The 23938-nt window shown below is 42.7% G+C and overlaps 1 protein-coding gene across 1 annotated transcript in view; it reads left to right on the top strand.

Moving 5' to 3' along the window:
- The window catches only part of PREP (prolyl endopeptidase), a 173762-nt gene that overhangs the window by 1836 nt on the left and 147988 nt on the right, over positions 1-23938 (top strand). The window contains exons 2-6 of the mRNA XM_019537820.1: positions 1591-1665; positions 3042-3175; positions 6346-6476; positions 16603-16812; positions 18230-18351. Coding sequence (XP_019393365.1) covers positions 1591-1665; positions 3042-3175; positions 6346-6476; positions 16603-16812; positions 18230-18351 — 672 coding nt within the window. The remainder of the gene's footprint in view (positions 1-1590; positions 1666-3041; positions 3176-6345; positions 6477-16602; positions 16813-18229; positions 18352-23938) is intronic.

Genomic DNA, 23938 nt, shown 5'->3' with positions numbered 1-23938 from the left:
GTCTTGGATTATTTGAAGTTAAGAAGTTATAAAAATGAACTCTTAAATTCTTGGTAACTTTTTTTTGGCAAGATGTCACTTACCTAGAGAAGGCATAGGCTTGAATGACTTACCAGGAGAGGCTGAGGTAACTGTAGAAGAGAAGAATAAGGGGGGATTTAATAGCAGTCTTTAACTACCTGAAGTGGGGTTCAAAAGAGTTTGGAGTGAGGCTATTCTCAGTGGTGGCAGGTGACAGAACAAGGAACAATGGGTCTCAAGTTGCAGTAAGGGAAATTTAGGAAAAACTTTCTTACTAGGAGAGTGGTAAAGCATTGGAATGGGTTACCAAGAGAGGTGGTGCAATCTCCATCCTTGGAGATTTTCAAGGCCTGGCTCAAAAAAGCCCTGGCTGGTTTGGTCTAGTTGGGGATGGTCCTGCTTTGAGCAGGGGGTTGGACTAGATGACCTCCTGAGGTCCCTTCCAACCCTAATTATCTATGATTCTATGAATTATTCCAAAAGTGACTGTATTGTAGATTTTGGATTATCAATTTAAAACACCTTTAAAGTAGTCTTCTTTTTTTAAAGGGTAGATACTCTCATGTCTGAGAATTGGCCTCTTCAAAGTATCTCAGGTTGTAAACTCAAAAAAAATGGAAGCATATAAAATTACTGGGAAAGCCCAGCCCCTCATCTATCTAGTAAACGTTGTGGAAGATTAAAGAAGCTATCTGTGTATGATTATGCACAGAGAGCCTGCAAAGTGACTGCTCAGCCGCAAGTGGAGAGCTTTGTCAACTTAAAAATAGAGTATACGTTTGTTCCAAACTAATTTTATTTTTCGTCACCTTCTCAACAAAAAGCAGGTCTTTATTCTTGCCATGTATGATTACTTGCATATGTTTCTGTCATCACAAGCTTTTGCAAGACTGGGACTTTGGTGATCTTTTTTTCTTTTATTAAAGCTGAATGAATTTTGAAAGCTAAAGTGTCTGATCTGTGCAACTATTAACAGTGTAGATCTCTCTCTCCTTAATTCATGAAAAATGTTTGTATTTCTAATGTTTGAGATTTTTCCTTATTTATATAACATACTTGTTTAATGACAAGGAAAGTAAATAAAACTGACAGGAGCTACAACTAAATGTGCTTCCATTCTTAAATAATTGGAAACTGTAATTATTGGATAACTAAAGATCTCTAATGAAATGAAATTGCATTATCCCAAATGAATGCTCTGGATTTTGGGCCTTCATTGGATTGTTAGATACGATGGGACAGACAAATAAATTATGGCAGTTTCGTTTCCTTTGTGTAAAGAGCAAAAGAATTAGCTGTACCTCATGATCTACTTTTCTCTTCTCATGTTGTAATGCTACCACCTTGGTTGGTTCACTTTGGTGTATTTTTAAGTCTCTGGAGAGGTAAACTTTGCTGTCTTCCCTACTTCCCAGCACTGAAAACATGCCTGTAAAGTTCCAAGGAGTTTCTCCTTTAATGTTAATTACTCACTTGTTCTTCTGCCCTGGAAACAAAAATACTCCTAAAGTTTTCTTTCTGTGTGGTTTTTTAAAATTTTTTATAACAAGATGTTTCTTTTGAATTCAGGTTCATGATTACCATGGACATAAAATAATTGACCCCTACTGCTGGCTTGAAGATCCTGATAGTGAACAAACAAAGGTAACTTTTCCCCCCCTGTTGAATTGTGAGTTTAATCACAGGTCTTTGTAGGTTAATACACAGATGATATTTCAAAATTCACACTGAAAACTTTGTAATATTTAACCATTATAAATGTTAGCAATAAGACACCTGGGGTATCTCAATGCTCTTGTTCCACTGAAACTGCATTAAGCAATATTTTTCCTATATTAAACATAAAAATACATCCAACAATTTGGAGCATTTGAATAGTTAAAATGTTATGTATATTGGAACCCTTTTTGGCAGGTGACTCCAAAACTAAAAGTCTTATTTCAGTTTCAGAATGCGTTGGCTATTCTTCAAGGTAACCTAAAATAAATTGCCAAAATTGAGGGAGGAATACTTTTTTCTTTAGGTTTTTTGTTTTATTTTTGTGTATTAGTGCTTCAGGGAAAGTTGATTTAACTTTTTTTCCTGTATAAGCCTCAAGGGCTTGCTCCAGGAATTGCTTATGTGAATGCACACACACCCATAGAAAAGTAGGGCCTCAGAAGGTAATTTAATTGACCCCCCTGCTCAAGGTGGGATTATCCATGACTGCATCATCCCAGCCAAGTATTTGTCTACCGTGCTCTTAAAAACATCCAAAAACGGAGATTCCTCATCCTCTGTGGGTAGCCTAGTCCAGTGTTTACCCACCCTTATGGTAAGAAAGTTCTTCATAATATCTAACTTAAATTTCCCTTGCTGCAGCTGAAGACCATTGCTCCTTGGCCTGTTCCCTGTAGCAGCAGAGAATAGTCTGTCACCATCTACTTCATAACTATCTTTCAGGTGCTTGGAGACTCTTACACATTTTCCCTCTGTATTTTATTTTCCAGTGGTGTAAGATGGATATTCCATCATTATCCATCTGATTTTGCATTCCCATGCTGATTACTGCTGGGATGGTACTGAAAAGCTCAATTGAAGCTCTCAGAAGTTAAAGCCATCCTTGCCAGTGGAGGGTGGCAGTAGAAACAGTCTTCCTTTCTTTTGGATGCAAATTCACTCCTTGCACTTATCCGACCATTTCCTGCATTTTTCTCCCTAAAATAAGAAAATCCAGGTTTTACCACATTTTTTCATGGCGAACGGAAAACCCGGATCCCTGCTTGTAACGAGCATGCTGCAGAGACACCTGAGCCAGCTCTGCAGCAGCTATATCAGGAATGGCTTCAGCAGGGCAGAATTGTGCAATGCTGTACCTGGGCTAACTGGCTTTTTCGCTTCTCAGTGTCACCTTTGTACTCCTTCCCCCACCCTTTGCCACGCCTCTTTTGAGAACTGCTGTTGTATTTTACTGGTGTCATGAAGGATACATTTGTTTTACTTTACAAGTGTATGTTTTTTGCTTTTTTTTTCATCTGCAGGCTTTTGTAGAGGCCCAGAACAAGCTTACAATGCCCTTTCTTGAGCAGTGTCCTGTCCGAGGGTTATTCAAGGAACGAATGACTGAACTTTATGACTATCCTAAGTACAGTTGCCACTTCAGAAAAGGAAGAAGGTATGTGAGGAATCTTTTTGGAGATAATAAATTGTAATTCTCGGCTCTTACTATTCAGAAATAACCACTCATTAATAAAGCAAAACATATTGAGTTTATTTTTTTTTTAAGTTATCCAATCTAATGAACTATAACGGAGTGGCAATCTGTGACTCCAGAGCCAGGTGTGACTGTTTAGAAGTTAATATGCATCTATCTTGAATCTTTGCACAAGCACACAGTGCAAGGAAGGTACAGTTCAAATACAGTTCACTATATTGTATGATATATAGAGCATTATTAACATGAGGCCATATAGTCCAGAGGATGTAGCCTGCTAGACTGGGAGCCAGGTGATACAGTTTCCAGTGCTGATAGAGACTTCCTTTGTGACTGACGGGTTACTTCTCTGTGTCTCAGTTTCCTGCTTCTAAACTCTGACATCCTTGGGTAAAAAGTACTACTGAATACAGTTAGGGGCTTTTCATAGGGCTTTGTTTGTTTGATGAGATACTAACCAGAAAATCAAATTTCTATGTGAATATTTTATACCCATATAACGACATATTCAAAGTTACTTTAAAAATACTCAGATTACTAAAACTGAGAACATTTTACTGTTTTTTTTTCTTTTTGTGCAAGTAACAGCTTTGTGTAGTATATCCAAAAAAAAAAAAACAGTGGGGATACCCTCACCAAATAGTAACTTGCACATAAGCAGTGCTGTGGAAAAACTCCATTCTCTTTTTATATTCATCCAACCCCCCCTCCCCCTCCAAAAACCCAACTGGGACATAAAATGTGCTCTTCTAAAAAGTCTGATTTCTGAGAGTAGGTGAGCTGGCTTCTTTTATTCCTTTATAACTGGGTGGAGATAGGCAGGAGGGTGCTGATTATTTGACTTCCCCAAATAGAGACGTAGAAAGGCAGAGTTGCAGGTTTGATTATGTATCATCAGGTTCATGTGTCATTGGTACCTTGGCTGTCTAGACCAGTGCTTCTCAGTCTCTTCAAATTCAAGGCATCCCTCATCAGACTGAAGGCACCCCTCCACGACTTTTGGAAATTGAATGGTACCACATTTCAAAAACTAGTTTATTACTTGCAGGGATTACTTCTTTGCAGAAGGGGCAGTACTCTTATCTGCATATCTCCTCGCACCTAAGGTCTGAGTGTGCCTTTATTTGCTTATTTCCTGATACCTTGCTTGCCTGCTCACACTGCCTGCTGCACCCTTCAAAGGATTTTGCGGTGTGCCACCCTGGCTGAGAATCACTGCTTTAGGTGCATTGAAAAGGTCTTCCAGCAGAAAGAGTAAGGGGAGAACCTGATAACTATGATCAAAAAAACTTCTGCAGTGTTGAGAGATGTGGAACAACATTTTTAATTGTGGAAAAGCGTAAGGAGCTATTTCTTTTGCCTTGTAGTTCATCTTTTTCCTTTCAACTGGAAACCGTTGATGCCATGTGGTTTCTTACAGCCAATTACAGAAAAAAGGCAGGAGCAAGGAATCCATTATTCCCTCAAGTCTGCTACCTAAACTGGGGAGAGAAGGAACTCATTTGGGTCTTTCTGTACCAAGCCAGACAAAAGAGTTAGGGGGAAGAGCTGTATCTGTGTTTTGTTTGGTGATGGTATTGCCAGGACTGAGGTACACAAGAATGATCATCGGTATTCAGAGAAATTGACTAAAGACCATAAATTAAAGCATGTTGTTTCATAACCATGCATGCTTTTATTCAGGGGTAAAATAGCCTTAGATCAGCTTTAGATTCAAGGAGAAAATTTGCAAGGAGGTTTAATATGTTTAAATTATGCTCACTAAATTAATGCTTTTAGTTGATTCCTCATAAGTCTTCAGTGTCCCTCTATACCAGACCCGTCTTCTCACATGTGGCTGAACTTAAATTGTGATATTTGTGCTGTTTCTCATTTATTTTATTTGTGCAGCTCAGGAAAGGATTCTGCATTTAAACAAAGGTTCTTTGGCAAAATGTGACTCAGTGAACTAAGCCTATGAGCGTCCCAGCCATATAGTATTTGGAAATTCATCAGTCAAATTCTTCAGTTTTCAGACAAGAATTAGGAGCTGCAACATCTCTGGGCAGCTGGCATAAAAAAACCCAACTTTATAGAGGCTAAGGAAGAAATGAAGGGAAAGGGAAACTAACTATAAAATGGACAACCACAGTGGAAGAAAACCCAAATGTATTTATTTTGAATATCTTTCAAATTTTCATAATCTTAAGTGCACATGAGTTGAGGGTATTCGCTAGCCCATTGCCACAGTAGTTTCTTGTTGCTTATCACTGTTCATGGGTGCCTGCAGTTGTATATAACTACTGGATGTTCTGAATGAAAATGTGGATTTGAATGTATTGGCTCTGGAAACAGAAGATTGAGGAGGAAAATTTATGTTACAGTGAAGTTATGGATGCTATTTGTGACCCTAAATCACAAGTAAGGGTTAAATTGCCTGGAAGTGCTATATAAAGAAATAAACATGAACCTATTGTTTGTAGGTTGGCTAAGGCTTCTGTTAGTTCACAAAAATAAGATGAATTATCTTATTTAATCAATTAATTTTGAAGCCCACTTTGTTTTTACCCATTTCCAAGAATGCACCTTCACTGGTTTACTATAACTTTTGAAATACCTGGTTCTCACAGGTGTTCCAGGATGGGTATAGCCTTATTAGGCCTTAGCCGGAACCACACATGAAACGGTTTCAAAGTTGGTTCTTTTTATTATCAGCTACTGGATACAGGAGTCAGGAAGGGGGTAAGCACGTGAAGGAGAAGGTTTATGTAATCCAGATTTAAAACTTTGATACAGTTGTGTCTACAGCAACACCTTTAGAAACTTCTGCATTCACAGCAAGCAGTCTGCTAAAGGTTCCTTAGTTTATTACAGTGTTGACATGAGAGTGTTCAGTGAAATACATTGTGAGGTATAGTGGAAGTTACCTTAACTTTCACATACAGACTTCTTTTAAGAACACAGTTTAAGTACATTTCAAAGCCCTCTTTCAGAAGAATGTGAAATTCCACTGAATTGTAAAAGGCCACTTCTATACGGTTTATGTTTCCCTTTATATACTTGTCTTTGTCTTTTATGGCATAAGTTTCTCACGTTGTTTGCATTTTGTTCCCCTTTAATTGAACTTTAAATTTGACTTCTGTGTTTTCTAGATATTTTCACTTTTACAATACTGGACTGCAAAATCAACGAGTATTATATGTGCAAGACTCCTTGGAGGCTGACGCCAAAGTGTTTCTCGATCCAAATAAGCTTTCTGCTGATGGCACAGTGGCTTTACGAGGTCAGTGGGATAGACGGTTCTTAAAACAAATGTGGGCCTCAAGTGAAAAGTAGGTGTAGTTTAAGTGTGCTTAGCTGTAAAAGCATGGAAAAGAAGGACAAGTAAATACAAAATTTGTACTGGCTGTACATTTCTATTGGGAGCAGCTATGGATATGGATTTTCTACACATACAAAAATAAATGGCAAAGAAGATAGGAATATTAGCTAATAACTGTTGGCTCCTTATGCATATGGGAAAGTCATAATGAACATGATTTTGCTAACCTCAGATAATGTCTCCTTGTGTTCTCAGCATGTATTAATGGCTTTCCTGGAATGTCTATAATGTCTCCATTGATTGAGAGAATATGTGATAGACACCTCATTTTCAGAGTGCACTGTCTAGTCTAATGACTTTAAGGAATATGTGTCTAGTACTGATCATCAAGGAAAACAGCCTGGGAACTCTCCAAAGTACTACTTTGCCTTGTCATTGGCTGTCCAATTTGGAATCCAGCTGAACAGTCTCATCTATATTTGCAAAGTTCTGTAAATGAACTGGGCACTTTCCATTGCACCAACTGTTTTGTGCTGCCCTCTCTACCCACTGTACAGCCTAGCTACATTCAGTAATTCACTTTAGCTGACAGATACAAGGTATGCTTTTTCTCTGAGGATTATTTTAGTGATAAGAGGAGTGTTGTTCTTAACTTGACTTCTGTCTACGCACTCCTGTGAACTCCTAGATCAAGTGTTTGTTGGATTTTTAAAGTTCGCGAATGCCAGTGGGGAAGGGAAGCACGCAGGACACGGAGACAGGATAACAATATGATGGAAAATTTTATTTGTGTGGATAGGTGTAGAATACAAGGGTGTCATCGGGTCACGGGGTTCTCGGTAATCCCTTGCTTTCAAGCCCGAGGGCTTTGTGCAGCTGACCACTGGTAAGTCCCAGACCGGGTAGGCAGCATAGGGTAGTGTACCTAACAAACTAAACTAGGCTGTAAAAGTCCTTATAAGGTAAAGCTAACACTAAACTATTTACAGTGCTTAAGCGAAAATGGCACGGCAGCTCACGAGTTCCATTTTTGTTGCTGGAGAGAGAAAGATTACTCCGTTCGGCAGGCCTGAAGGTCGCTCAGGGATTCACCCTGGGGGAGGCAGCTCCTGGGTGATCAGTCCAGTTGCTCTTTGTCACTTGAGGTTCAGTTGCATGGTTCCTCCGACGAGCGCTTGGAGCGTTGCACCTTTTGTAAACATTCTGACGGGAACTTTATCCAATCATTGCAAGTGTGCATACCTACTATATTTTGTGTTGCTGTGGGTTTTGGCGGGCTTTTGTTTCTTGCTGCGTAACTATAGCTGGTAATTTTCCACCTGGCCGTAGCTGGTAATTTTCCGCCTGCTCAGAGACCTTTTGACCTGGTCGACAGGCCCTGCCAAAGGCTTGCCTGGCCTGGCCATATTCTGAGTAGGGATTCTGACATCTCCCCCCACATGGCCATGGCCAACCTAGATTATGAGGCTGAGGTCGTCATCACTAGTGGTAGGAGTTACCTGCTATAGGCTTTCTATGTTACTAACACGTGCGGTGAGTTCAGAAAAGCGGGAGAGGGCGTACTTGAACAAGGTGCAAGCGCAACACATTATCGCCCCAATGCAACACAATATGACAAGAAGAGACCAAAAAAATTGTTTCCAGTCCCCTAAACTGAATTGGGAGGGGAGTTTTTTGGCAAGATTGTCCCAAAGATTTCCCACGTCACGGGCGACGATCTTTGTCTTCCATTTCGGCTATGATGTCAAAGATGTTGTGGGAAATTGACTCGATATAGAAGCAGCACAGATCTTCGAACTGAATTCTTGGTGAGCCAGGAGCACATTCCGTTTTCTTTAGCTAACAAAAAGTTTAACGCAAAGCGATTTTGCATAACATAGTCTATGAGCTGGTCTTGTTGATGAGAAAGCAAGGAATTGGCTTTTTGCATCTGATTTCCTAAGTGTTTGATTTGGAGACCAAGGAGTCTGAGCTGTTCTTGCCTGATGCCTAGGCCTGTGGGGTTAAAGGAAGCTAGGGCTACAAGACCGCATTAGAGCCAGGTAGCGGTATTCTTTGCTGCCTCGCGCTTGGTGCGATGAGGAGTGGTGACTGGTGCAGATGACAGGCTGTAAATGGAGGAGCTATGGATGGTGGTATGAAATAATGATCGTAGGTAAAGAACCTGAGTGTGATGAAGAGAATAAGTAGCGCTCGTGGTTTTATTAAATTGGTCAGAGATGTTGAACAAAAGGCATGATTGGGTGGTGGAGCAGAATTGATCCCATGCTGTTGAATTCCACTGGAGGGTAATACCCTTAATGTTTTATGGCTTTAAAGAACAGCAACGGGACGGAGGTGAGAGCTGAAGTTGGAAGGTTGCGTTGCAATGTTGGTGGTAGCCGAGGTGAGTGGGGTTATGTGTGGGTTGGTAAAAATTAAATTGGAAACACTGGATCTCTGCGTTGGGGTCGTAGTAGATGTGGTGGAGAGAGAGATGGGAGAGGGTGATGGCTCTCCTGGGATTATGAGAAATGTTAAATTGGGGATCATTTGTGGAGATGTTAGTGATGAATGTGTTGAGAGTAAAAAGGGGTTTGGCTGCGGCCGTTGCTGGGTTTGTACAGATGACGCATTCGGTGGTATTCACAGTGAGAGTGACAGCTGCGGCCCATTGGAAGGGTGTTGTTTTGATTGTACAGAAGGGTGGCATCCGTAGAGATGATGACGGAAAAGAGCTAAAAAGGAAGGGAGACAATTAGGCTCATTTGCTTACCTAATTGCTGTGTGCTAGAAGGTTTTCTGGGAAAGGTGGTACTGGATTGCAGATGTGGAGCCAGTAGGTGTTGGGGTGCTGGGCAGGGTTTTTGGGGTCCTTTAGGTATTATTGGGTCCAGGCTGGTCGCTTGATAGGTTGGATTTCTGGCCAGCAGCTGGTACCGTGGTTGACGTTGATAAGCGTGGTGTAAAGGTAGTTGTGCCAGCCATTGAAATCTGGGTTGGTGTTAGAAGTACGGAGGATTGATTTGAGGGTGCTGATTTTTTCGTTCTACAACTCGGTTACTTTCTGGGTGATATTGGAGGTGGATATGGTGGCTCACATTGTAAAGGTCGAAAAAGTGGCGTAGGGATTTGGAGGTGAAAGGCAGTCCGCTGTCAGATTGAATCTCATGGTGAACGGTGGTCCCCAGGCTGTGAATAATTTTTGGAGGGTTGCAACTGGTAGTGGTTGCGGTAGTTTTTCTCATAGGGTGGGCCCAAAGCTGGCGGGTTCCGAGGTCAACGGTGACTAGAGCTTTGGGAAATTGTTTTGCCCCCGGGAGGGGTCCCAGAAAGTCTATTTGCCAGGTATATCTCGGGGTGAAGTATATTTTGTCGTAAGTACATTTGGCGTGCGCAACTCGGTTGGTGCGCTTATATTGCTGGCATGCGATGCAGCGTTGAACAGCCTCACGCCACTTAGGGGATGAAGTGTCCAGTTTTTCGGAGGGTCTTGTGCTAGGTAGGTCAATGAGGGCGAATCGGTCATAGAGTTTTCTTCCCCATTCTTGGTGGAGTCATTGGCTTAAGGGGTCCACGGGGTCGCTGGTCATGGTTGTCGGCGGGGATGCTTGTTGCAGTATGTGGACGTCGGTGTGGTCTTGAAGCTGATTATCAAGGAATTCATGGGCTCAATGGGTTTGTGGGCAGTGTGAGGGTATATGTGTGATAAAGACTCGGGGGAAAAGCGGCTGTTAACTGACTTTGAATCGTCTTCCAGGTATCAAGGTATTTGCTGGGGTCCCCACGGCCTGAGGCAACTTTGTAAATGAACATAGAGTCTACTCCAAAGACAGGGATGTCTAAGTGGTGCACTTTGGTGGCATGTGTGACTGCGAGCTGGAAGCTGAGGAGTTCAGTGAGTTGTACAGATGTGGTGGGGTCTCCCTTGATGATGGAGAGTTGTTTGCATTTAAGGCAGTACATGCCTGCTTTTGGCTGTAGATTTTTCGTACTTCTGTCCGAGACGAGCCATGGTTCCGAATTTCATGGATGGCATTTGAGTTTTTGTGGGTCCATTGATGCCATTGATATTGTGCTCATCATAGCAGGGAAATCCAGGTGGCCCTTGTGCCTTGGAACTCAGGAGGTGGCTCTGAATCTAGGTTGGGAAGGCAGGAGATAAATGGTGCCTCACCGGTGCCATTGTGTCTATGCCATGGATGTGCTAGTTCAAGGCCTAGGAGGAGTTTTCTTAGATCTCCATAGTGGTTTTCGGGTCCGTTAAGCTTTCTGTTGGAGAATTGGACGAATTGTTCTTCTTGTTCAGTGGTATAAAAGATGTGGGGGGATGTACAGTTGATTCGGACCACGATTGGTTTTAGTGGTTTGTAGCGATGTTGAGGTAAGGGTTGTGTTAGCGTTTGGATGAGAGTCTCAAGGGCTGCTTGGCAGTAAGCGTTCCACTCAAAGGATTTTTTCTTTTTTAAGAGGCTCTGGAGAGTCCGGAGGGCTGGGAGGCTCTCTTCCGTGATCCAGTGTCCGATAGTAGGTGACTTCTCCCAAGATTTTTTGGACATCTTTGAGTGAGCGAGGTTGTGAATTTTTTCAAGGGAGGAGAGGCTGGGGTCTTTGCAGGTCAGATTTAATGTGAACGGGGGAGATGGATAGTCCGAGGAAGCTAAAGCTTTCTTGTGCAGTGGCTGAGCTTTTCTTTTTGTTGATTTTCCACCCATCACTGTCTAGGATGGTTGTGACTTTTGCAAGTGTGTCATTCACTGATTTTTTTCATTGTCCCCTAAGATGGCGATGTCGTCCACATATGAGATGACAAGGGTGCCATCTCGAGGATGTACTTTGTCAAGGGTGGACTGTAGAAGGGTGCTACAGATAGCTGGTGAATTCTTATAGCCTTGGGGGCAAACTTTTGACTTGTAAATGCTCCTGTTGATGGAGAAATTTAATAGTCTATGTGTGTCCTCGATGGGGACATTAAAGAACTTGTCTTTGAGGTCAAGGGTTGCTCCCCATCGGTAAGCAGAATTAATTAACATGCTGTGTAGTTCCATAAGGAAGTGCTTCATAACATATTGAAAGGGGTCGATGCGGGCATTTGCTTGACGGAAGTCAGTGACTAGGCGGTAGCTGGTTGGATCGTTGTGTTTCTGAATTCCCCAGCTGGGTGAAAGGAATGTGCTTTCGAGTATTTTTCCAATTCTTCCATCATGCAGAAAGTCGGATAGCAAGGTGGTGATGCTGTTATATCCAGCTGGTGGAGTACAGATCAAGCGGAACTTCCATGGCATGGGATTTTTTGCGTAGGGGACGTGGCGCTGGTGAGGATCTAAGGCGATTGGCAATGCCAAAAGTAATGTGGCCTGAAGTTTGAGTCTCTGGATTCTTGTTACTCCTATGATGTTTTGCTTGCCTAGAACTGCAGTGAGGTGATATTGACCAACTTGGCCGGTAATTGTGAACTTAACAATTTGAGCCTCTTGGGCGGAATTTACCCCTTGGATCCAAATTTTTCTTCGAGTGTTCTCGTGGGGGACAGTGGCCTGGATGACATTAGTTTGTGTTCCCGTATCCAAGAGGAATTTTACCGGCGTGTCTGGGGCAAATAGCGTGACAGGGTCGAGAGTCAGAGTCCGGTTTTAAGGCCGCTGCTGGTGTGGCCCCTTAATCGTTTTTTGCATGTTGGTCGTGATGGTCGTCTTGTCCTTTGAAGCCTTTTGCTCGCGTTAAGCTTAGTTGTGTGGCTGGGTCGAGGTTGTTGATTTCGTATTTCGTAAGTCCACTGTTATGGAGCAGGAACCCGAAAACTCTACGTTCAAAGGGCGAGCGTTCTGGGTACGTATGAGGTGGCTCGTGCACTCGGGATTCGGATCTTAGTTTTGTGGTGAGGGGTGCCACATGGGTGGTGTTGCCTCTCCTGAGAATTTCCAGGAGGTCCGTCATGGTATCCAGGAGGACACGGAGAGGTCTGCCTTCAGTGTTTTTGAGTCATAAGACTACACCGGGCTCTTGTTGAAGGAGGCTTTGTGTTGCTCTGGTGATGGCGAGTGGCTGGACTGGGATTTCGGTCGGGTCGGTCACGAACCTTTGGGGAAACTGTTGTTGTTGGTTGGTTAGGTTTAGTGTTGCTCCGCCTTGGGGGGGACCAGGTGCAGTACAAAATGCCCGCAACGGTGGTGACCAAGTCATATGATGTTTTGATGGCTCCCGGGGGAAGGCTGTACGCGCTGAGGTTACTGCTGGTCAGTAACAGACACACACACAGGATGGGGACAGGCCAGTGTCTGTTGTCAGTGACGTGCATGGCCATTCCAGCGTTTCGATGCCAGTTAACAGTTCTACAGAGGTAAATAGATTCTTTGAAGTCGACCATGTCTGTGGAATTTTCTAACAAGAAGCATCCAATCCATCCCATTATGGATTCTCCAGGTCGGCCACTGGTTGACGTGACCAAGTCTTTTAGTTCTGATGTTGTGCGGGACCTTGAATGGTGTGTTACGTGGTATTCCCCTGCTGGTCGGTTGTGATCTTAGTTACCGTGATGGGACACGCTTTGGCAGTTGGGGTCTCCGGAAGGAGCAATGGATAAAGGTCGGATTGTGGGGGTTTCTTGGCGGGCGGTGTTTTTGGTGCAGTAGGGTACGGTGGTGGCAGTTCAGGCTTTTCCTGGTACGCTTTGTCTTCGGTTTGACAGGCCGTCTCGGTGGTGTGTGGTTTTGATGGTGTGGCAAAGAAGTTTGTATGGAGGGTGGCTTCGAGGCTTTTGACATGGCGAAGCGCGTCCAGGAGTGCCTTTGTGCATTTGCTTAACATATGCTTTGCACTATATGTGTTGACAAGTCGCCTTTTATGATGGCTGTCATGTAAGTGGCCTGTGAGGGTGGTGATTAACTGGGCTACTAATTTTGCTGGCCACTTCTTAACTCCATCACGGAGATAAATCCGGCCTTCAATGAGTCTGGTTGGCTGTCTGCGGACGCCATATTAAGATGGAAAGTGACATGGTGGAATAAATCCTTGTCCACCTCTGTCGTGCGTGATTCCCCGGGACATTGACATCCTGTTTGTGACGCCATGTCGGATTTTTAAAGTTCGCGAATGCCAATGGGGGAGGGAAGCAGGCAGGACATGGAGACAGGATAACAATATGATGGAAAATTTTATTTGTGTGGATAGGTGTAGAATACAAGGGCGTCGTCGGGTCACGGGGTTCTTAGTAATCTCTTGCTTTCAAGCCCGAGGGCTTTGTGCAGCTGAGCACCGGTAAGTCCCAGACCGGGTAGACGACTTATATAAAGACAGGACGGCTGGGTCACGGGGTTCGTGGTAATCCCTTGCTTTCAAGCCTGAGGGCTTGGTGCGGCTGAGTACCAGTAAGTCCCAGACTGGGTAGGTAGCATAGGGTAGCCAACCTAACAAACTAAACTAGGCTGTAAAAGTCCTTATAAGGTAAAGCTAACACTAAACTATTTACAGTGCTTAAGTGAAAATGGCACGGCAGCTCACCAGTTTCATCTTTGTTGCTGGAAAGATAAAGATTACTCCGTTCAGCAGGCCTGAAGGTCGCTCAGGGATTCACCCTGGGGGAGGCAGCTCCTGGGTGATCAGTCCAGTTGCTCTTTGTCGCTTGAGGTTCAGTTGCATGGTTCCTCCGACGAGCGCTTGGAGCGTTGCACCTTTTGTAAACATTCTGACGGGAACTTTATCCAATCATTGCAAGTGTGCATGCCTACTATATTTTGTGTTGCTGTGGGTTTTTGCGGGCTTTTGTTTCTTGTTGCATAACTATATCTGGTAATTTTCTACCTGGCTGTAGCTGGTAATTTTCCGCCTGCTCAGAGACCTTTTGACCTGGTCGACAGGCCCTGCCAAAGGCTTGCCTGGCTTGGCCATATTCTGAGTAGGGATTCTGACAGTGTTGTGTTGCCTTTTTTTTTTTAAGGTGTATGGACCAGGAGTGGTGTATAGGTTGTAATGCAGTAGAACTTAACTAGTCCTTCTGTTTGGGCATAGGCTAGCTCCATTAGAGTGCAACTCCCCATTCTTCCCTTCCAAATACATATCACAACAAATATTTTTTAGTTAAGAGGAAACTGCTTACAGGTTTACTCAAAGACAGATCCTTACTAAAAGGCCAGATTTGCATTGTAATTCTGGATTCAAATTTCATGCAACATGTAAAGCCAAAACCTTCATCATAACACACTTGGTTTTAGGGGTTCAAAGTCCAAATTTTTATAACTTGTTCAGGGATGAAGAGATGGAGAATGTAGATAGTTGTTTGGGGATTTTCAGACACTTATTTATTTTTTTATTGTAAAGGCTAATTTTGTGTTTAAGTAATTTTTCCCATAGGTTTTGACCAACTTCCAATGAAACATGGGCAGGGTTCCAGCAGAATTTGTGTGGTTTCCCCCCAGTTCACGTTAATGGGCTGTTTCCTGGCTCTGTAGATTTAGTGGTGCCTCCCAGTTCTCTGCAGTGGAGCTAGGGTTCTGTGGATCAGAACCTGACATTCAATATGTATCTTGGATCTCATAAAGTCTGCCTGAAGGAGGATTAAAGCCTGCTTCCCATTCTTGTGGAGCAGACCAGAGAGATCCCTGGGAGCTGTGAAGTAGTTGTATTCTGAGCCACTCAGTTTTTGTAGTTTTTTTCTGTTCATGAGCTGCACTCACCATGGAGCAGATGACCCTTCAAGGGGACCATACTAACTGGCCTAAAATGTATTGTGCAGAGTCAGGTTTTCTATATAATTGTACCATATTGATCCAGTTGTAGGTTGATCTTACGTTCAAAGTCTACTGTGGTTTTTTTTTATGGGACTTTTTGAAGTGGGGGCAAACGGTTTACTTAGCACTGTAAAAATATGGGATATATTGTAAAATCATTACCTTCTCTGGCCTTTTGCAAAGCTGGTGTGTTGCAAGAGTGGGAACATCAGGTGTTTTAATGTCGTCATCATGACCCTATTCTTATCTGGGTGATCAGGAGAAGGTGCCATATTTTCTTGTGTGCAGATACCCTGGAAATTGGAGCATGTGTAATATGTGAGACAAACAGTGAGAGTTCTTATGGGGGAAACCAAAAGTAACATCTACAGTAATCCACAGGGAGTACAACAGTGAGCAGGTTGTCTCCCTAGCTGCTGCCTCTCAATTACTCAGTCAAGGAAATATTTTTTTTTCTCTATTCTGCTTTCCAAAAACAAGGCTTGTGTTATATTCTGGGGCATGTCATATGTGAGAAAATACAGTATTTAGATTGTATGGTTGCAGAAGATATGCATTAAAAATGGTAAGGAAAGGTAATTTTTAAATGAAAGAGGAGGTCTGGTAGGGAATTTGATTCACATAGGGCCAAGAAATGGCCTTCTGAAAGTACCATTTATCTAGGAAAAGAGTCTTAAGATGTTTGTAATTATTAAACTATGAAGGGGCAAGTTCTGACAGATTTTATTAGGGAGCAGCACTGCTGGGTCCAACAGGAAAGTGCAGTTGCTTACTGACTTTTTACATGTAATGATTTATCCTAAATAGAGGATTAGAAATGATAAGCCCTCACCCTCAATAGGTGTCAATAGTGGACAAGGCAATAGAAAACAAGAGTTCTGCCTACATGTCTTTTTAGTGTACATTAGACCACACTTCTTTAAAAATCATTACATAATGCATGTAAATAACTTGCATCATGCTTCACGTCAGACGATGGGGATGAAGTGGCTGATTGCTGGCTACCGAAGACCATTAGTGCTACCAGTAGGTTTCTGCTACTTGTTGGTTGAAGCACAAACCACAACTGTTTAAAAAAATGTTTAGAGATCTTTAAGTGAGTCTTAGTTTTTTTTAAAGCTTGTCCATGTAGCTAATCATATACTACGCCACAATAATTGTATTTATTTTTGTTAAATAAGCTGGAGTAAAACTCTGCAGAATGATCAGCTTAACTCCCCTTCAGTTGCTCAGTGAATATAATTATTTAACTGTTTCTCTATTTTGACTTTTCACACTGTTCAGAATTGGATATGTGTCAAATAGTAAAAAGTTATGCAGCAAAATAGTGAGATAAAGTAGATTGTTATTGTAATCATTGTTTGTTTGTCTTTTATCTACAGGTTATGCATTCAGTGAAGATGGTGAATATTTTGCGTATGGTCTGAGTTCCAGTGGCTCAGATTGGGTCACAATTAAGTTTATGAAAGTAGATGGCCTGGAAGAGCTTTCGGATATATTAGAAAGAGTTAAATTTAGCTGCATGGCTTGGACCCATGATGGAAAAGGCATGTTCTATAACTGCTATCCAAAACAAGATGGAAAAAGTGATGGTAAGTCAGTCACATATCATCGGTTTGTTGTGGGAAATGACTACACCTTGTCTTAGCTGGCTGGTGTGGTAGTAGCTAGAGAACATTTCCAGAACAAGATCTCCGAAGAAATGCCCTTAGAGAGTTGAGAAATTTGCTAAATACTGCTTTACCGCTTTCTATTCCAACTCTACTTTACAAAAGACTGTTTAGATGAGTTTTCTGCTTCTACGTTGCACTGCCCCAGTCCTGCAAAATACTGTATTTACTTGAATGCAAGATGAGCTCCCCCTCCACATGCACATACCGGCATGGGGAAGGGGAAGGCCCCTCATCTTATATTTGCATATAAGGAAATGTCATTAAATACATTCCCTATCATTAGTTGCTGCCAAAAGCAACATGTGCTTAGTAATGGAAACCAGCTATGAAGTTGATCAAATGCAGGTAACGCTGAGCATGACTATGAAACGTGTGGTTCATATTGGGCAAACATACTCGTGGGAACCTACTATAAGGATAGGTTAGTGCAACCCATGTGAATCAAGTATATGGTAGAGCTCACTGTGCACAGTCCCTTTCAGCACCAACTTTTTAATGTTATGGTGAGCCACTACATGGACTACATTTGAACTTCATTCCTACTGCTGAGCTGTGCCTTTCTTTACCATTTCCAATGATCCCTGCTTCTTCACGAGCCTTAAATATCTGGCAAACATCACCAAATGGGCCCCAAAACAGTTCACCCAAAAACCCTCTGTGGCTCCCTCTCTCAGCCTGTCATCCAGGAGGTGGGGCTGACCAGGTTGCCCTGTGACTCATTTGCATATCAATTTTTGGAAGGTCCCAGGATGCATGTCAAAAACAACTGCATCCTTTGTGGGGGGTATCTGAAACACACGCATACTGAGCAGTGCTGAGCTGTGGGGTCACCATGGCTCAATGTTGTTGACTTATGTTGTTATTTTAGAAAAATATTAATGTTTTCTTAAAAAAAACCTTTTTCTCATGATACCAGTATCTTTTTAGTTAGTTATACTGTTTCTTAGATGGGAAGGCTGTAAACATCATCTTGTATTTACGTGATTCCAATACCCTTTAAAAACTTTTGACGCTCATTAAATACTGTAAGGTCATTGGTTTTTCTAGGAAAAAAAGTATGAAAGCAGAGTCCTCAGATTTAGAATATTCATCGTGCATGCATCTCCTCCTTGCTGCCCTGCCAGCATACTATCCTGTCGTGACTTGTACAATAAAAAGAAGAATGGCACCTGACCCAAAGCAATCTATTACAGTTGAAATCCTTGAATAGTTCCTTTTTCCACAAACTTGTGTTCCAGTGTACAGAAGTACAGCCAAAAAGTTTCTTTCTTTGGAATTTTAAATGTATTTTTATTGAATACTAATCCAGTCCACTTAAATTTCTGAATTGTTCCAGGCACTGAGACCTCCACTAACCTACACCAGCAGCTCTTTTACCACGTACTTGGGACTGAGCAGTCAAAGGATGTTTTATGTGCTGAATTTCCTGATGAACCAAAATGGATGGGTGGAGCTGAGGTATGATATGTACCTTATTGTTGATAAGGTACAACTATATATGTTGTTCAGCCTTTTATTGAAGCCAGATAGTTAACTTTTTTTCATTTAATATTTGAACATTTTTTTAAGCTTGAAAGTCAAGAACTCAAAAGTTAAGAAATGGCAGAAGTAAGGTTGCCTGAGTAACCTTCATTTTATCCCCCATGTTTTTATGCATTACAATATAACTATATTTAGGTAATCATGTAACAGCCCATCCCATGGACCCATACATCATTCAAAATCTGGGATAGATGGTACTGATTTAGTGAGCAGGTACAGAATCTTAGGGTTGAGAGGCAGAAGGCATTATTCCTAAGCCATCTCTGCATGGAGAATTCTGTTTTCCTTTATATCATTCTGTGGCTCCATGCTTAATTACTGCATTAAGAGCTCATTGTAACCATATCTGAGGGTTTCACAAATATTGATTTACTGTATTTACTCAAATTTAAGATGACCCTGAATGTCAGATGACCCCCTCCAATAAATAGATTCTGCATATTGAAAATTTATAAATTTATTATCATTTTCCATGTATGGAATCAAATTATTGGAGGATTATCATTTGTCCCTCTCCCCGCTACTGCAGTTGGTGGAGGGAGAGGTGATTGAGGGGGGCAGTAATGGGGCAGGTGGTAGGAGGCAGGCAGTTGGGAGCAGTGGGGGACATGCAGTAGTGTGGCATATGGTAGGGGGCAGGTAATATGGATGCAGTGGGGCAGGCAGTGAGAGGCATGCAGCTTTCTCCCTGCTGCCTGCCCCTCCCCACTTACTCCCCCATTTTTGCCAGCCCACTCCCACACCCTCGGGCTGCCCCAATTTCCCCTTTCCCTCTTCACCTTCCTCCACTCTGCTTCTGCTGTCTGCAACCTCAGGTCCCCACCACCCTTCTCCCATTTTCCCCCCACACACGCACCAAAGGCTCTCCCCAGTGCCTGCCCCTCCAATCCTCCACTCCCTTCTTATCGCAACCTGGGGAATGGACCTGTAGAAGTAAGGTGGAGTGGGTACTGCTGCTATGGGCCTGGCCTGGAGCATGTGCTCCAGGCTTCGGGGAGGACAGAGCTTGCTGGCGCAAAGCAAAGGTAAGAAGGAGGGCAGCAGAGTTGGGGAGAGAGATGGAAGCAGTGCAGGGGCCAGAACTGGGAGCTGCAGGGGAGGAGTGGCAGGGTGTGCAGAGGTAGCAGGGGGAGGCGAGTGGAGCTGTGTCTTCAGCTCCAGGTTGGGGCCAGAGCCACAGCAGCTGCTTGCCCTCCTGCTGCCTCATGCTTGACTGAAAGGCAAGGGGCTTTTCCCCCTATGTTAAATGGGGAAAAATCTTGTCTTCTAATCAAGAAAACACAGTACAGCTTAGTTCTCATTGACCTTGGGTGCGGCTATGATTTCTCAGAAATTAGTTGAGACCTTACAGTCTGATTTACAGAGGTAGCAAATACATGAGGAGAACTTTATCCAAAAGGATTTGTCCCCCTATTTGAAGCCACAGCTTTGAGTTAAGAAAATAGTCTCTATATACAATGCAGACTTACATCCTTAAGAAAGGGATCTACAGCATGCCAAGGGAGAACTGTAGCTTTTATTTCGAAAAAATATTATTATCTAGGTAGATAGATTGGTAACTGTACCCCTACCAACCCGTCAAGTGACTACTGTCGTTCACTTGACAGGCCAAAACACTTTACCAGTTAAAGTATTTTAGTCCTGTTACAAAGTTCATACTGTGCACCCATCACTATTCCTATGCTTTCACTTGCCATCATCATATTCACCCTCATCGTCATCACTGTCCTCACTGCTGTCCTTATTGTCCTCTTTGGAGGGCTTGCCTCTGAAAAATCTATGCCAGTCTCCTGTCCACCATATGAGGTCCACTGTCTTTTTCTCATCGTCCTCTTGTGTCTTTCAGTAGTATCAGTACATTTCACTTAGCCCCATTTTAATACAGTCCTTGACTGTGGGGTCCGAGTGCCTATTTGTGAACAGATTCCTGATTTACCACAGGGCATACCTAAAAGAGGAAATTACCTGGTAAAAGTGGTCTGTCAGGGGCCTTTGCTGTTTGGTCAAGTGCCCATACAAGACTGCTTCTCTGGCCAGGATTCTGAAACTTGTCATCGCCAGGAGTGCACATATATTCTTCCACAACTTTCTGGTGTATGGGCAGTCCCAGAAGAGGTGGTTGATTTGTTTCTGCCTGCTAGTAGCAGGTTAGCCTCAGGCAGTTCAGTGGACCTCAGTACAAACTATGTGTAAGATTAGTCCAGAGCCCTTTGATTTACCACAGTGCACATTGGCCTGGGCCCCACCCAAGTCAGCAACGTTGGAAATTACAGTGACCCATAGCTCAGTGCAGCTCAGTATGTGTATGTACTCCAGATAACTCCACGCAAAGAATCCATGTGCTAATCAGCCCGCATTCATGACTGGAACCTGGTGTTCTTGTAACAAGTCCTGGGTGCTTCAGAAATTTATATGCAGATGAGGCACAGGGCAGCCTGGTCTGGCTTCACTTCATGGAGGTTGCAGTCACACTAATTGTATACAACAGATTGAAAGAGGGGGCAACAGAAGGATTCTGGGTGATTTGTATGCAGTATCACGGCTCACCACAATTTGAAGAGTCAGTGGTGAGGGGGATTATGCTTAATGTGAACTATCATATATCTTATTCAGATGGGCTACGTTAAGCTGTTCTTGTGGTTGGCAGGGGAAGCACCATGACCACGTAGGCAGGCTCCCCAGGGTAGGTGGTTGTCCCTAATATGTCCTCCATAGGAGGTCTATATTGAGTAGATTTTTGGTGTTGGAGGTGGAACTGGAGCTTGCTCCATCTACTCCATGCATTGGCCTGGTATTGCAGTGCTTCCAGGAGCCGGGCAATAAACAAACAAACAAACAAAAAAAGGTTCCCATTACCATGTTTTCCCAACATGGGCCATGTGCTTTACTTTCATACTCAGTGTTTTTGTTGTATTTAATCAGTTTCATACTTGGTTTCCATTGCTGAGCACATGATGCTTTTGGTAGCAGTTTAATGATAGACAGTGTTTTTAATGAGGTTTTCCTGTATACGATTATAAGACAAGGGGCTTTTTTCCCACGTTAATTGGAAGGAAAAACTTCATTTTGTATTTGAGTAAATGCATTATTACATACAAAGTGGAACAGCTTCAGTAGGAGCAGTTGAGAGCACTCCTATTCACAAATAACCTCAGTGCTTTCCTTTCTGGGTTCAAATACCCTCAGACAGGTCTCCCATATTCTGGGTTAGTGCTCTAGAAGCAGAGCAAAAGCATAGTGGTAGCACCACAAGCTATATTTCTGGCTTTATTTTTTGGACTGTGATCTGGTAGATGCTCTTACAGCATGCATAATTGGAATGAACTCTGATTACAGAGACAAAAGAATGCCTAGTTTGCAGACATTAATTGGTTGTGTGATGGGGTAAGTGCTGTGGGTATGCCTTGATGCATAATTTTAGGCACATAAGCTTTTATAATGAGGCTTTTAGGTTCCTCCCTGGTTTGTTTACAGGCAACCAAACAAGCATTTTAAGGATTGCACTTTTGAAGTTAAGCAGGCCTATGTCCTTTTAGGGATTTAGCCCTCCTTGAATATTTCAGTTTAAGTCAATTCCCAGCATAACATAGCCACTTCCAGAAGAAGGTATCAAATTTAGTTCTGTAGTACAACATTCAATGGACTTAGTCATGAAACTCTTCTTTCTCTTCCTGCAGTCTCCTCCAAACAAGTCTTGTTCACTGTCCTGTGTGAACCACTCTGCATAATTGTCCATATGTTCCTTCTTTAAGTAAACTGTAGTAGTATAGCCATGCTTCATTGAGGTAGGCATTTGCTAAACCAAATATTATGAATTTTAACTTTTTGTTGAAACCTATTCACTAGCAAAAACTAAACAGAATATAAAAACTAGAACATTCATGGAGTTAAATTATCAAAAGGATGACATTTAGAAACTGTAATCCTTATTTTCCTATTTTTGTAAATAAACTGGCACCTTTCTCTGGTGACAGATGTCTTGTAATAATGTACCCACTGATTCATACTGGTGATGCACATTATTGTTGAAATAAAGTATGCATGATTTCCTGAAAGTTAATTTCCTTTTTGGGCACTGGGGACTGTCATAATATAGGTATCTTTTTTATGCCAGCTTGGGGTTGAGTGGTAATGTTTTGTTGTCCAGAACAAACAGCTTGATCCATGGGTTACAGAACAGTAGTTGGTGACTGTTCCCTTCTCTAGGCTGATGGAAGAAATTCCTCTACTAGAGTGGAAGAAATAAGAGAGGCAAGGCAGGTATCTCTTGATGTTAGAAATGTAGAGCTGAATATGAATGCTGTGAGGAAGCTTTGACTGTTTTCATGTTGAAAGGCAAAGGGCCTGTTTCATGAGGTCCGTTTGTCTTTGTCTTTGAGGACCATATTCCTGTCATCTCTGCAGCTAACTGAACTGGTTTCATGATCACAAAGGGGAACTTGACACACTTACATACTAATGAAAAATATGGTTCTTTTACTGGAAAACTTATCTTTGATGTCTTGTGATAACAAGAAGATACGGCCCATAGTTTGAATGATCAAACATACTCTCTGTCATTTTTTGTAGCAAGAATTTCTTTACTTGTACAATATGAAAACTAAGAGTATAGGGAAGCTACCATATTGAAAGAGGTTGCTGCTATGAAGAGAAGCGGAAAAGGTAATGAGTAGAAAGACTTGTGGTTATTGTTGAATTATTGTTTAACTTGCATTTGAGTACTGTCTTATGATTGCTTCTTTAAGTTCTAGGAGAGATCAATTTAAAAAATCCTGTATTTGTGGAGGGAAGGAGAGTAACTGGTGGAGAACTTAAAACATTGAATCTGTAGCTAATCTCTGGCTTCATACATACATTACAGCCAGACATTCAGGGAGGTTAGATCAAGTAAAAAAATGGCTGCCCTATCTAACTTGGTAATTAGATAGGTGCCAGGAGTCTAGGTCAAGGTAAATCAGGGGAAGGGTGGGTGGGATAAGAGGCTAGTGGGGAGGGATTGGGGAGATCAGGGGGGTTAATAGGGTCTGCATTGAGAGGCTTTGGGGGGATAGAGGGTACTAGTGGGATCTGCGGAGGTGTTGGGGCTCTCTGATCCTGTCACCCCAGGACTGTCCTCGGGTTCCCCCCCCCAGCCACCAAACTTCCCCCAATCCAATTGAAGTAAGCCAGGGTGGGTCAAGGGGCAGGCAGATGTGGGGGTTGTTGGCTCTACAAGTGACGTTTGATGGGATCAGTGAGGCTAGTGGCTCTGCAGTAGGGGAGCTGTTGGGATTGGGAAGAGCTTTCTTCCCCTCCTCTGACCAGGGGCTATTTTTAGCCCCAAATCCTTTCCAGCCCCAGACAAAAAACTCCCCTGGCAAAACAATCCCCCCCCCGATCTTCCTACCCCAGTTTACTTCAGTTTCCCCCCGTCACTGGCAAATGCTGGTAAAACCAGCACTAGGAGCAGATTGGAGGTTTAGAAGGCTCAGGGAAGTCAGTGGGACTGACTGGCTCAGGGAAG

This window comes from Crocodylus porosus, unplaced genomic scaffold (genome assembly GCF_001723895.1).
Source record: "Crocodylus porosus isolate Cpor-Errol unplaced genomic scaffold, CroPor_comp1, whole genome shotgun sequence".
NCBI classification, from domain to species: Eukaryota; Metazoa; Chordata; order Crocodylia; family Crocodylidae; genus Crocodylus; species Crocodylus porosus.
This window is presented reverse-complemented; position numbering and strand designations above follow the sequence as displayed.